The 14,990-nt window shown below is 39.2% G+C and overlaps 1 protein-coding gene across 1 annotated transcript in view; it reads left to right on the top strand.

Annotated features, from left to right (window-relative positions):
• NEK7 (NIMA related kinase 7) overlaps nucleotides 1–14,990 on the top strand; it is a 124,059-nt gene that overhangs the window by 73,984 nt on the left and 35,085 nt on the right. The window contains exons 4-5 of the mRNA XM_080918590.1: nucleotides 3,164–3,226; nucleotides 4,790–4,900. Of these exons, the coding sequence (XP_080774716.1) occupies nucleotides 3,164–3,226; nucleotides 4,790–4,900 (174 nt within the window). The remainder of the gene's footprint in view (nucleotides 1–3,163; nucleotides 3,227–4,789; nucleotides 4,901–14,990) is intronic.

The following is a 14,990-nucleotide window of genomic DNA, read 5'->3' as shown; positions in this document are numbered from 1 at the left end:
GAAGAGAAGAAGGGAGAGAGTGGGAAGTGGGTGTTGGGTTTCCAGCAGAGGAGAGCTTGTCCCAACCCACTGTGCTCAGTGCCTCCACCCACCAGAGCTCCCTGATTAAGGCTCTCCTTCCCCACATCCCCAGCCAGTAAAGGTTGAGGGTACTGGCTCACCATTGGGTAGCTTGAATAAGGAGTGCAAGCCTCTCCTGACATTAGAGTTAGTTGGGGGCAAAACATAGAGAACAGCTGAGGTGTGGTTATGTGTGAGGGCTGAAGGAGTGAGGATTTATCACAGGGAAGACAGGCTACTCAGTTCAGGGACAAGCTACTTCATTTATTCATGTCCTTCAAAATAGAAGGAGCCAAGAGATGATTTGTATGAGGGAGATTTAAAGCAAGGTGCATGTGCATACATATGTATATATTAGCTCAATATATAATATATATGTATATATACACACACATACATATATGTATATATACATATGCATATACTGTGTACATGTGTATATATGTGAGTGTGTATGCATCTTTACTACATTCTACGTGTGATTTCATAGTAGTTTAATGCATGTTTTTAAAGCGATGTTTCTATTAAGTTACACAAATGAATCTTTTGGAAGATGATTAACTTTTGATGAGTAATTTGGAGAGATAAACTCTTTTAAAAATTATTCAAAGAATACCACAAATGTATCAGCTATTCCACATAATATAACAAATAATAACTTCTACTTTTACCAAGAATAAAATAAGTTTTGAAGCGCAGAGAAACTTTGGATTGAAAATAAATGCCTCCCGAGGCCCACCCTGTACATGTTATGTAAAGTGTTTTTTTTTTTCTTTTTACAAAAACTCATATCTTTTTCTGTTTTCTGTTTTTCCTTGCTCATTAAATCGCCAGGCAGCTTTGAGTCTGTGCTGGGAATGACTTATTCCAAAGATTCAGCCTTTACTTTTTGTCTTGACATGTTGACTAAAGAAAGATAAGATGCACATTTTCAGTTAAATCTATTTGTAAATATATTTTGGTTCAGAAAGTGTTGTCACATTAAATGCGCCAGGGATGAGTATTTTCCCCCAGAGTTTAAAGAACAATTTTTGATATTGTTGAAGAGTCGGTTTAAAGAACAATTTTTGATATTGTTGAAGAGTCAGTTAAAAATAAAACTCTTCACAGTTCTACATTGGCTGAAACATAATTTGAGCTGAATATTAATTATTTCCATGGAGCCTGTGTACAGGTCTGTGTATGATTTTCAAAGGTTCTTATGCTTCTCACTCCCAGGCATTTATTACTAAAACATTCTTCCATCTCACAGGCACTGGTTATTCGGATTATTCCTGTGTCTCTTCGTTTGTGAGTTCTCATTTCTTTAAGCACTGAGGTTGCCATTCTCCTTTCTCTTCTCGTGGGCAGTTTCCCCAACATACCACTCATAAGGCTCAGTTATAGCAAGTTCTGTGACCAGCAGTTCTAAGAACAGTGTCAGTATTAATCACTAGGCAAGAATTAGTCATTTCTCTTGGTGCTCATCTGGCGATCTATAAATATGACAGGGCCTAATGTTTCCCAGACTGGCTTAAAACCATTGTTGAAGATTACCTCAAACTTGACAGTGTATCAGGTTTCTCTTTTCTTCCTAGGTGACACTGGATACATTTTAACAATGGTTGTTTTTGTTTTCATCTCTGACTTTGGTGCTCACTTGTAGCCAACCTATTCCTTCTCTGCTTAACTTCATATTGAGAGTGACTTAACCACAGGCAAATCCCTTCCACCCCCCCACTCGCCCCCTTCCCTCTGCCTCCTGCTCTTTCCCAGCCTCTATGTTAACTGTAAAAACTGAATGAGTCACTCCAGTACATGGAAGGGGCCAGGCTTCTGTTACTTAGTTGAGTAGATTTATGGATGCTATGCTTGTCTTACATATTGAGTTAACATCCTCAGTTCGATTTTTACTGTCTTTTAAATGGGGACATAATTATAAATCCTTATAGTGTACATTGATAATCGACTACATGTGTGCCATATGTAGTTATCAGACGAGCATAATTATTGTCTTTTTTTTGGGGGGGGGGGCTACAAACACCTCTTTTAGTTTCTCTTTAAAATAAAATGTAAAGTCGGTTATTGTGTTGTAGTTTTTGTCCTTCAGTGTGTGCTCTAGAACATTCAGAATCTGCACCTGCTATGGATCTTGTTACCCATTATCTAGCCTCAAGCCCTTAACCTTGAGCCACTGCTGTTTAATATATATATATTAAATATATATATATTAATATATATATATTTAATATATATATATTAAAATATATATATATGAGGTGTTCAGCCTCCTTTTCCTAATTACAAAGATTCGGATTACCTCACTACTCCAACCTACACATCTACCTGACTGAAGTAGTAGGTCAGTTGTCGACTAAAAAAATAGCATTCATTAAAATAGTGTTGTATGAATTAGCTTTAATCAGCTTGCAGTATAAGAACTAAGATTTGAAAAAAAAAAGATTGTTTTTTACATAGAACCTTGAGATTTCTTATTTTCAAAGGTTTAGGAACATCTTTTTGCCCCTCCCTCCCACATCACCCCCTGGCAAGAATACAGGTTAGACCAATTAGAACTGACTGTACCAACATGGCTTTGGAGCTAGGCTGCTAGTGAAATAATTCACGGCAAATGCTGCTTGCCGGGCTGATGAGTCATGTGACCCTTTGTCAGTCTCACAAGTTTTACAAGCGTCCTTTTCTTCAACTACAGCGTGGGGTACTCTTATCTTTGTAAGGCTTGGATGGGAATTAGATGGTTTGTGAAATATACTCAGTACATGTTAACTGTTCAGTGTACACTACTGATTATCACTGCATTATCCTGTTGATCATCACCTTCATCCTGGATATCTGAGCATGTGAGGGCCAGTACCAAAGTTGCTGGTCTTTGGAGGGAAAGCATCTAAGGTTTTTGTTGTTTTGAGTTCTCATAAGATAAAGTTCCTTTGGACCTTTACAGTTAATAAATGCAAATAAAATTTTCATTTGTATGAGTAGTGTGTGTGTGTGTGTGTGTGTGTGTGTAGATGGAAGGGAGAGAGAGATTATTATAAAGAATTTACATGTTAGCCTGAAAATGTAGGTTCCTATTTTACTAAATAATTCTAAACTTCATTTTTAGATATTTGATTTAATGGATGCGAAAGCACGTGCTGATTGTATCAAAGAAATAGATCTCCTTAAGGTAAATAATGACCTATGGATCATTTTAAAATATTTCTGTAGGTGTTGATAAAAATGACTTATCAAAATGTTATGTTTCCAAGTAAAACAACTTTTAAGGCTTACTCGGTGACACATTGGTTCCAAATAACAGTGCACATGTTGGAGCATGTGTATTTTAGAGATTGTGATTTTGACTTAAGATAAAATAGGTGAATCAGAATAGTATGCAGAGTCAACTCTCTCAAAACACTGGAGAAGCTTTTCCTAGAGCATTCTATCCAAACCTATTTCACTGTGACACCCATGCACATTGCTGTCCTGTCAATATACGCCATACTAAGAGCCTGGGCGAGCCCACATGCTCCATGTTTATAAACATTTCTAAATCATGGTTAGAGATTTAGACAAAGTGAATCGAGAGTGTATGTCAGAAATGAACATTTTAGTTCCTTGTCCCCCTGCAGGTATGATAAGGTTCCAGTCACCTGGATGATGTTTTCTTGGTAGTGCTGTTCTTTTACAGAATGGCCTATGTGTAGCTTCCATGATGACCCACACTTGTGATCCCAGTACCTGGGAGGCTAAGGCAGGCAGAACCCAGGTTCCAGGCTACAAAGCAAGAGCTTCTCTTTAAAGAACAGGGAACCCTTGCTATTTTATGCCTGTGTGTATGTTCTTGAAATGTATCAGTTTTAACCAAAGTATTTCAAAACTATGTTTTCCCACTCATTTGAAGTAACTATTTTAAATACACAGGCACACACACTTCCACACATGCAATGAGTTCACACACTCGCACACACTCACACACATTGTACACAAAGTCACATGTGCACACGTGGGCATGCGCACACATACACACTCATACAATGTTCAAAAGTAGAAATAGCATATTAGGGACATCATGGAAGAAAACCCTCCAAGTACAAAGAAAATCACCTATAATTGATGAGAATCTTTTCTTAAGAGGTTATGTCTAGTGTTAACTTGTTTAAAGTCTGAACATAAAACGTGTAAATGTGTATGGCTTGCTGCATATTTTTCTTCAAAATAAGATTTTTTTCTCCCATTAGGGATGGTTTTAGTCAACTCACATAGATACATTCCATATTTCTCCATGTAAAAACTATATTTAGACAGTGCATATATGTGTCTATATATATGTGTATATATATATATAATATAATCTCATATAGTAAATGATAATTGTGGTTTAGAGCAGTCTAGCTGTAAAGGATCAGCTCTTGTATAAAAGAAGGAGTATAAAGAAGATAGCTTTGCAGTTTAATGTTTTTGTTCGACAGCCTCATTTTAAAGGTTATAATTTTGAGCAATTAGTAATTCAGTTTTTCCATTTACTTATTGCCTTATATGCCTACTAATCACAGCAGTAGTTAAAAAAATCTTGAGTACACTATTATATCTAATAAATTATTAAATATTAACATTTATTTATATCTAGTTTTACTTTGAATAATTATGCATTTCAATGTTGACCATAAAAAATAGGCTCTCAAGATATTTGTAATTTAAGAATGAGTTGCTGAATTAAAATGATTGCTTTCTACTCTTTTTTCCTTAGCAACTCAACCATCCAAATGTAATTAAATATTATGCATCATTCATCGAAGATAATGAGCTGAACATAGTTTTGGAGTTGGCAGACGCTGGTGACCTCTCCCGAATGATAAAGGTAAGTTTGCTCATTTGCTTTTCTGACAGACTTGCCTATGAAATACATGGCTGTTGGAAGCTACTTTAAAGCTGACCAGGATACTAATGGTTATGAAGCTGCCCTACACAGCAGAGTTAACTCTAGTTAGCTTACATTTATAAGTGCACCCAAATCACTATGGAAATGGGCTTGGAGATTTGTCTTCTGAAGTTATAAGTTTTCCTCTTCTTACTCTGAGGATAGTATCCTTGGTCCTTTGTCTTTGGATCTCAGGTGAAGAAGGAAACAAAGAAAGCCAAGGCTGGAAACATGGTCCAGTTGTTGAGAGTTCTTTCCATACAGGGATGAGGAGCTGAGATCAGGTCTCTCAAACCCATGTAAAAAGTTGGGTACAATTGGGGATGGAGACAGAGTGATCCCCGGAACTCACTGACTAGCCCGAGAGCTGAATAGTTGGCCTCTGGCTTCTTCCCATACATGCAGTTCAAGTATATGCACAAACACACATCCCATGTGCATGTGCACACACATGCACACACCCATTGGTACACACACATGCACACACCCATTGATGCACACAGAAAGGAAAGAAACCCAAGAGCAGCCTGAGCCCTTTCAGAGAAGACTCATCAGAGAAGAATTTGGATCTCTGACTGAAAAGCTGTTTAGAGTTCTTTCTTAGAAACGTATGGGTTGGGTTTATGTTCATTTGTAGTGATAGAAACCACGGAATGACAGCAAGTTAAAAGCCTGCTTATCCTTGCGCACATTACTTCTCTGTACCACTCTCTCCAAACTATAATCCACAGGGATACTGTAGTGATCAAGTCCATTTATCCAGCTTTTACAATCATGTTTCACATTGAGACTCGGTCCCTTGACTGGAATGTGGTTTCACGGACATATTTACAAGACAGGCTCCGATATGTAGTCTGTAATCCACTGGCTGTGCCCTGCTAAGCCTCTGTTACTGAGGAACCAAAGCAAACCAACCAAAGGAGAAAAACAAAGGTAGTTAGAGCCTTCTGTAGCCAAGGAGGTAGTCACCTCCATCTTGACAGAGACTGGTAGCGGGATAAGGTTAGGAGTTAGGGATCTGGGGTGCCCTCGGTGAAGACTGCTAACATAGCAAAGATATAGATGGACCCGAGGTGGTGGTTTCCTGACAGCTTGTGTTTCAACTTCTATTTTTGTGAGTGGTCTGGATAGTCTCAGCTTGTACACTGAGCCTTTCTTTGGGCATGTAGATTCCGGTAAATCACTAATAATCTGTAGCTACTTTGTGGAAGGAGAGTTCCAAACATGTTCCTTTAATCCTCACAAGGATCTTGAGAAGTAAACGTACCACTTTAGGAGCCCGAGTACCATTGCTGGGAAATAGCAGACCTGGTAGTTTGTGACAGGTCTGTTAGGTACAGTTGTCATGTGATTCCCTTTAAAGGAGCCCTTAAAGATTGTTGGAACATCGGGTGCAGGTACTTGACCATCTGCTCCCCAAAAGGGCTTCACAGCTCATAGCTCATCACTGTTTTTTTTTCTAAGCAATGGGCTGTGTAGTTAAGAACTCCTGAGAGGGAATTAAGCTCCTGAGAGGGTTTCAGTGTCAGCCTCTTAACTTGTATCACTCACACTCTTACGGTTCCCTTACCTGTAAGATGAGCAGTTGGCTAGAGTTTTCTAGTTATAAGAGCTCTGTATAAAGCAAAGCAGAATTCATTCCCAGCACAGGAAAATAAACGTTAAGGTAATGCCATTATGCTATGGGAGCTGGCCCAGCACTGGAGTTGAAGTGAATCACTTACTTCCATCCGGTTATCTGATTTTCTGTTTCGGGACTTTTCACCACATCCTTACGCTGCCAGCTGCCAAAGGATTTCTTTGCAAGTTAAAGAGCAATAAAATTTTATAGGCATAGCTTTAAAAAGAAATCAGGATGTGTTCTGTGTCCAATTGTAGTGGACCACCTAGACTTCTGCAAAGAAAGGCTGTCTTTATGAAGGACTGAAACATATATAAAATAAAACTATTTGAACTTTGAGGTGCAAGCTTTTTGTTTGTTTTAATGACTTACCTGGCGGTGGGATGGGAAGGAGAGAGAGTGAAGCTTTGTCTTTAAGGTAGGTTCAGAACAGCGGGATTCTGTGTGGAATAGGCAGTACTTCTGTAGACCGATGGGTACGGCCCTGCAGTGTTCTCTTGAGGCTTCTGACCAAAGTTTGCAGATGTGTATGAAACAGCAGACTGTTTAGAGGGGATTAATCAACTCATTATAACTTTTTGAGCATGACAACTTTATGTACTTTGGTAAAATTGTAGTGCTTCTGTCCCTTCTCCTTTGTATTAGAGTGTAGGATTTGGATGATGCTTGCCTTCTTGTAGGTTCTGGCAGTGTCTGTCTAGTTGAGGTATGAGTCCTTCTTGGTGAGGGTTCCTAGGTCCTTTGAGGTTTCTAGTTCTAAACCTGAAAGGCATATTGTCAGATATCTTTGGCATAAGAGCTGTAACAAATTTTGAATAGCTAAAGTCATTTCCTAGTGGATCACTTTAAATCCTGGGTATCCTGTGTGTGTGTGTGTGTGTGTGTGTGTGTGGTTTTCTTGTTGTTGTTTTGTTTTCCAGTATATTATTTGAGACTTGACCAAATCGCTTTGTTGTTTTTAGGGGAATGGATATCTTTGGATGATCTGACTTGAAGGTGTCTTTTTTACAGATCAATGCTCTTCAGTAGTACACCTAGTTATATTTCCCCACCCCCCACCCTCCATGCTTTGTTTTGTGATTATGTCCTGTCTTAAATACAAAAGGCCTGCCTGGCTTCTATTCTGTTTCTCTAGTTTGCATTCATCAACATTTTCAAGAGGTAATCACCAACTCTATGTGCATAAAACCTCCATATTGTTTTCTATCTAGATACAGATTTAGTTCAAAGATACATGTATATACTGGGCAACTGACAATGTAATTATTATTCTACTTTCTTAGAGAAGAAGAGAAAGTTCAAGTCTGAAGCCTGGCATAGCATGTTACAACCCTACGCCCGTCTGTTTCCATTATCTCGTTTACATTTATAAATACATTTATTTAATAATGCCGAGAAACAGGATATTCACATTTTAAGTCACCTTACTCATCTGAATACTTTATGCCATTTTATAGCTCTTTTTGTTTTCGAAGCAAAGAACCATCTCCATTTTTTCCTTGGTCATTAGTGCATGCCAGGAATATGGCGTATACCTTCTTAGACTTCAATATGTACCACAAAAGACAGTTTTTCAACCAATCCTCATAGAGAATTATGTGACTTCTGTTGCAATAATGTATATAAAGGAGGCATGGTTTTCATCAGGACAGCTGATGTGAGATTGGAAAACTTTGATGGCAATAAAAGGGGTATAAAAGGGGTGCTGTAAGACCTGGACTTATTCTTCAGCCATTGAACCAGAGTTACCATATCCGTAAATTGTCTTATAATGTTGTTATTAGAGTGAATATCTCTCTCTCTCTCTCTCTCTCTCTCTCTCTCTCTCTCTCTCTCTCTCTCTCTCTCCCTCCCTCCCTCTCTCTCTCTCTCTCTCCCTCCCTCTCTCTCTCTCACACACACACTCTCTCTCTCTCTCTCTCTCTCATACACACACACACACACACACACACACACACACACACACGGGGGGGGGGAGTACATTTATTTTTATTCCTTTAGGTGCTCCATACATACCCAATTCTTTTTTAAATCCCTTTAAGACTCACGAGTGTTATTCTACCTAACCCAGCTTTTCGTTACCCAAAGTCTACCTTCCCATTTCACAGCGACTATAGTCCTCATACAGAAGTGATTACACCTTCACTTTCCCACTGGCCTGCCATGACAACCTGTGTGTGGCACCCTGCTTTCCTTCTGCTCCCCCACCAACCCCACTCACTTCCTGTTCCACAGGAGTGAGGGTTATCCCTCCCTCTACCTGGGTCTCTATCCTTTCTTTCTCTGCTTTCTCAGCTTAGGTCTTATTACTTCCAGTCAAGCTAGAGCTGTTGTGCATCTTCTGGGTTTCATCTGGGTTTACCATTTAAATATTTTTGTTTCTATATTCACTTACATGTCTATATCTACATACAGGCCTATTCACATATTTCTTATTAATTCGCTCATTCAAGAAATCTGTTTTCTGGTGGGGAAGACAAAGAAAATAATAAGTAAGTCAAGTCTGTGGTTTGCCAGATGGTGGTTAGTAAGTACAGTGCAGAAAAGCAAAGAGAGTCCTCCATTTGGCATGAACTGTGAGAGTCAGAGTGATCAGCTTTTACTAGCCTCACTTCTGCCTGCGTTTCCAGTAAGCCACTGTCTCCAGCTCTGATTCTCGATCACCCAGTAACATTTGGACCTTCTTTGTTGTTACTTTGTGAAGTGCTCCTTGGCTCTCCGAGTGCTAAATGGTTTTGTTGACTGCTAACCTCTTGTTTACTGAGCCAGTCTCTCACCCTTGCCTTTGGTAGTGTGGCGTTGCTTGTTGGTTCGTTGGTTGGTTGGTTGGTTGGTTGGTTGGTTGGTTGGTTGGTTGAGGTGAAGTCTTATATAGCAGGCTGGCCTGAAACTCACTATGTAGCAGAGTCTGCTCTTGAACTCTTAGTCCTTGCTACCTCCCTAGTGCTGAGATTGTACCTGTTAAATCCTCTACCCAGACAGCCTATCCTCCTGCAATTTTACGTTTAAAACAGGCTTTTGAGTTTTACCGACTGTGGATCATGTCATGGATGCTTCTGGGCTCAGTTATTCTCTTGTGCCTGCAAACAGACTGATGATCTTCTGTAGACCGTTCCTATACGATTGTAAGCAGACACTCGGCATGAGAGCGTACCAGAGACCAAAGCTCTTCTCTGACCACATTCTCTCTGACCTATTTCAGTTTGTCACACAGTCTTACCTTTTTCCCCCCTGTGTTTTTCTGATTTCTCTTCCTGTCTAGTTCCATTGTCCCTTTTCTTTCTAGAGTTGGAAATTAGCCAAAATCCCTCTTTCACAGATTGAGATCTTTTTAATATCCCCCCCCATGCTGCCCCCAGGATCCATTCTATAAATCTGTATTTCTTAATCAGTCCTTAGGTAGCACGGGAGAATAGGAAAAGCCTCTGTTTCCAATCAATCCTTCAAGGATTTCTTAATGAGGATGGACATTGCATAGCTTAGCAGCCTGTTTGGTTAGGGAGATGAGCTTTCTGAGGGAAGAATCCCAGTTGGCCTGGTCAGCGTCCATGTCCTGGAATAGCACCTGATCTAGGATGGTCACTTAAGTGTCCACAGTGGAGCAGAGAGAGCTTCTGCTTTTCCCATCCTCTCTGCACGTGGGCCGTTCATTCCTTGACCATCTCACGTTCTTTGTCCTCAGTCTTGTGTGCATTTCCTTCTGCTATAGATACCCTTCTTCCTTCCTGATCAAATTTCTCTCTCTTTATCCTTGAGCTCTGTGGGTACATACCAGTTTCCCAAGCCTTTGCTTTTGACCTCAAAGGTGCTTTTGTGTTGAATGTCTTCGGACATACATGTTTATTTTCCTGGGGTGCCAGGTTTCCCCAGCATATAGGAATGCAATCCAATTGTGATTCTTTTATTGATATTGCCTGAGACTTAATGCTCTCTTGATGAGCAGAAACTGAATCCTCTTTCTTCACCGGGCTATCCTCTGTTAGATAGGTGCCTGGGTGATATCAGGAACTCCACACCGTACACAGCAATTGGTTCTATTTATTACCTTGGCTACTGTTCTCTGTTTCTGGGGCCAGTACTTGACATGCGCGGCCGACTCTATACCCAGGTCTCATCAAGACATGCTCATTACTGAGCGATGGGCCGAATGACAGAAGAGCCTTCTGATGCAGCAGTTGAAGAAGTGGGTAATGGGTGGAGATCCAAAATTCCAAAGATCTTTTCTAAACACCCTGATTTCATAAACATTGTACAAGGATACTGACAGAGAAGCTGCTTTTTTTGTGAAAGCACGGGATAGCGGCCTACCACTTCATAAAGGGAAGCCGGGAAGGCCTGCATTGTGTGAGCCATGCTGCAAATCACCACACGGCTCCACAGCGTGCGTTTGACTCTCAAGTCTTCAGCCTAATTGGGTTAGAAACCGACGTATAGCTCCTGGTCTTTATTCCAGAGCTGAACCTCTGGATAGCGTTGCATCAAAGATTCTTACAAGTAAATAATTAATTGGTTTAGAGCAGACTGACAAATATAATTAAGCAATTTATGGTTGAAATATTCAGTCTTTCTCTAATTAGTGACAGAGGAGTACCTGAGGCTGTGGTCAGATGAAATACTTCCCAGATGAGTTTGAGGATAAAAGAAAGTCTGGGATGGTTTCTTTTCTTTCCTTTTTTTTTTTTTTTTTTTTTTTTTTTTTTAATCATAGGTTTCTTCATTAACAGTGATCACAACTCTAAAATAAAGCAGTTTTAGAAAAGAGTTTGAGTTCAGTTGAGTCACAGTATTTTGGATGAAAAGGAACTATAGTATGTTCCATTGTAGTGAGCCCTGTATGCTTGTTTCAGTGTTGAAATCTCAGAAGATACAGACATTCAGACTTAGGTGTGAGGGAACAAGACTATGCTAAATATCTGAACAGAGTTGTGTTTATGTCTGCTGGTCAATGGTATCACTACAGTCCATTTGAAATTTTCATAGGTACTTTTACAAAATATACTTCATTGAGCAGTTCTACGTACAAATAATAATTTGTACATTTGAAAATATATAAATAAATGCATATTTGAAGGTCAGTTCGATGCAAATAGAAAAATATAAGCATGTATAATTATATGTTTTAAATCTATATTGTTAGTACAGTACAACAAAATATAACCTCATGTAATTAATTCTTTTAATTAATGTAATTAATCTCTTTGAGGGAAGCTCAGAAGTCTGTCTGCTAACAAATAGAATGAGATGCATACTGTTTTAATGTTTTCAATGAAGTATGCAATGCATATAATTCAAATGAATTAATCTCTTAAGACTGGAGTGTGTCATTATTCCAAGTAATTAATTAAGGCTTCTTTTTCTGTATTTCTTATGCTTTTTAGACACATTGTATTCTTGGCTCATTGACTTTGTATTTCTGTTGTTTCTGTGCCTTTTGCATGTGTGTCTGGTTCACTCCCTGTGAGGGAATTTTGTTGCTTGTAGGCATGTGATTAAAGTCACTGCTGTTGACTGGCAGCCATACTCAGTTGGATAGGTCCTTGCATTTTTCTATCATGTGGCCTTTTCAAAGACTAGGCCAGGAGAAACATCTTTCTGGTTGTGATTCTTTGACCTCTTGTTAGGGCTTGGCAGACTATGTGAAGTCAGTCCAGAATAATGTCCCTCTGGCTTAACTCAAAAGTCAACTGGTTTGGAAGCTTAATTACATCTGCACTAAGTAATTCTGTCATATAATAACATGTAATCTGGCAACAATATTTCTTTTATTCATTCATGTAAAACTGGTTGAAATCATAGTTTTATTTATTTGATGATTTCATCCATGTATACAGAATAGTCTGAGCTATGCTGCTGCTACACCTTCCCAGCTCACCCAGGACTCCCCAGACCATCTTCCCAACCTCATGGTCTCCTTTATTACTACTTACATTCATATCCGAAATTCCAATACTATAGACCTTATGCAGATGGGTGTGGGTTCGCTCACTACAGCATGGACAATTTACCAGCATTGTACTGCGTAGCCCAAGGTGACCTTGAGCTGTCACAGCCTCAAATTCTGGGTTACAGGCACCACCCTAGCCAGTAAGAATAGAAATTGGAGAACATGTTTACTTCCTTGTTTGGGTTATTGTGTTACATCAAAATACACTTCTACTGATCCAATGTAAAGGTTGTATTGGAAATGAAGTCATTTTGAAATGTCTTTTACATTCATGACCTCCGCCCACTTAAAATAATAAAGTGTTGCCAGTAGCATAATCTCCCTCTGCTAGGCTGATTTATTATGTGCAAGACATCCATCCACGCTTCCATTTCAGGCTGTCGGCTCTATCAGACAACCAAACCCTGCCAGTGATCCCAAACGTAGCCTTGCGGTTATCCTGTGTGCACATGCCATATAAATTATTATTGGATACAGTATTGCTGTAAAGGATTTTTACAGAGCAACATTACATGTGAATTATTTTTTGAATTGTCTTATAACTGTGTGGTTTGATAGCAAAATGCTACAGAACTTCAGGATTTCTTTACATCGAAAGTGATCTGTCATAAAGACTGTTGTGTTGTCTGTGATGTGACTAAAATGTTGCCTGTAAATTCTGAACTGTGTGTACGTGGGAAAGGGTGACTTTCCAAGTTTATGGCTCCTAGCGTTGGGAGGTGTGGCACTGGATGACAGTCACCTTTGCAAATTACTAGCATTCCTAGGAACCGGAAGAGCTGAGGCTACTGACTCTTCAGTTTTAAACTTCTTAAGTTGTTTTGTTTAGGTTTTTGTTGACTTGCAGTCTTACATCTCCTGTGTATTTCTTTATCCACATAAAAATTAAATCACCTTTGTATCTTACTGTTGCCTGGTCTAATATTAACAATGATAAATATTTTTGTTTATTTTTGTGATCCTCTATGTCATCTTGGAGATTAACTTTCGCTTTACTTTTTAAAAAATATGAAAGATATAATTTATCTATCTAAAGATGGGGCTTCCTGTGGCTTTGCTGTGTGACTGGGAGGTGATCCCTAATTCCTGATCCTCCTGGTTCTGCTTACCAGCTCCTGGCATTCTGAGAGTGTGCCACCATACCCAGCTTCTGTTTTTAAAAATCTGACGTTACCTAGAATACTCTATGCAATACGGGAAACCTCTGAGCTGCTTAGAAGCACTCTCAACTACCTTAGCAACAGATGCTTCTCCTAAGAGTTGCTCACCTGCAGCACAGGAACCTTTCCCCATGTTTAATTTTTCACTGATTTTTTTTAAATATATGATAAATAAATTTTCCCTGTGCTTATATACTTGTGTTTAGAACATGGAGTATAGATGGAAGGACATTGTGACTTGGCTAGAAAACATTTTGCAAAGTGAGTAAATCACAAGATGCCATGGGCATGGTCAGTGGTCTCCTGTTGTGCTTTACATCTTGGAAATCAGCTCAGAGTGTCTGAGTCTTTTCCTGGCCACTGTGAGCGAGTAAGAGTCTCTGCACTCTGCAAATTAGAGTAAGACTGAAACTCCAGTTCATAGGGGTTTTACACATGAAATTCTCACACACATGTGTATAGCAGGTGGTTGTACATCTGAGTCTGGCCGTTCCTTTTTGCATCTTAAGAAGAAAACGTTTCCTTTGAAAAACCAATAGAAGTTGCACTTAAATAGCCAGGGACAATTTTGGAGACAATTTGTCCTTTCTCCAGCCCATCTCTGCCTTCAGTTCTTGGCAATAATAACTGCAAAGTGTTGTCTTATAAAAATATATGCATTATAATTACAAAGTGTCTGGAGATCTAACATCCCTGCGGATGGTACATATTTGACCTAATTACAAGTTGCCAGCAGAGGACTCTACCTGCCGACACCTCACATGTGACTGTGTATATATTAAGTGACCATGTAAGGATCTGCCAGCCTGTTTTTTGCATTATTACTAACCCAAGGTTTGAAGGATATGACAGAACTGTAAACTTACCTGTTTTTTAAGTGTGAAAATGTGCCAAATAGACATTTATGTGTTATTTGCTACTGAAATTGTTGAGCCATAGACAGTATTTAGAGGTGCAGGGAACTTTTATATTACACCCAAATTCTGTCTAATGTAGCAGGGAAACCAGCCATCATTGCTGACTGACTTAAGGTCACACGGATAGTTATTGGCAAACCTCAGAATCAGTTCTGCTCTGGAGACAGGAATGCATTGTTAGAGGAACATTTAAACATTCCAAGTAGGAAGCGCTTGCTTATACCTAACACAGTTCACTCTTTGATGTTGTTTTTACTATTTAACCTTAGTATATTTTTAAAAGTTGCTTTATGTAGGTTCTAGTAAGAAGCTACGTAATTTTGGGACCCCTTGACCCCCCCCCCAAAAAAAAAACAGTTGAAACACTTGGAGGTAACAGTAAAGGGTC

The sequence above is a fragment of the Micromys minutus genome (assembly GCF_963924665.1).
Source record: "Micromys minutus genome assembly, chromosome: 6".
Classification (NCBI taxonomy): Eukaryota; Metazoa; Chordata; class Mammalia; order Rodentia; family Muridae; genus Micromys; species Micromys minutus.
Note: the sequence above shows the minus strand (reverse complement) of the source record. Positions and strands in the feature narration are given on the sequence as shown.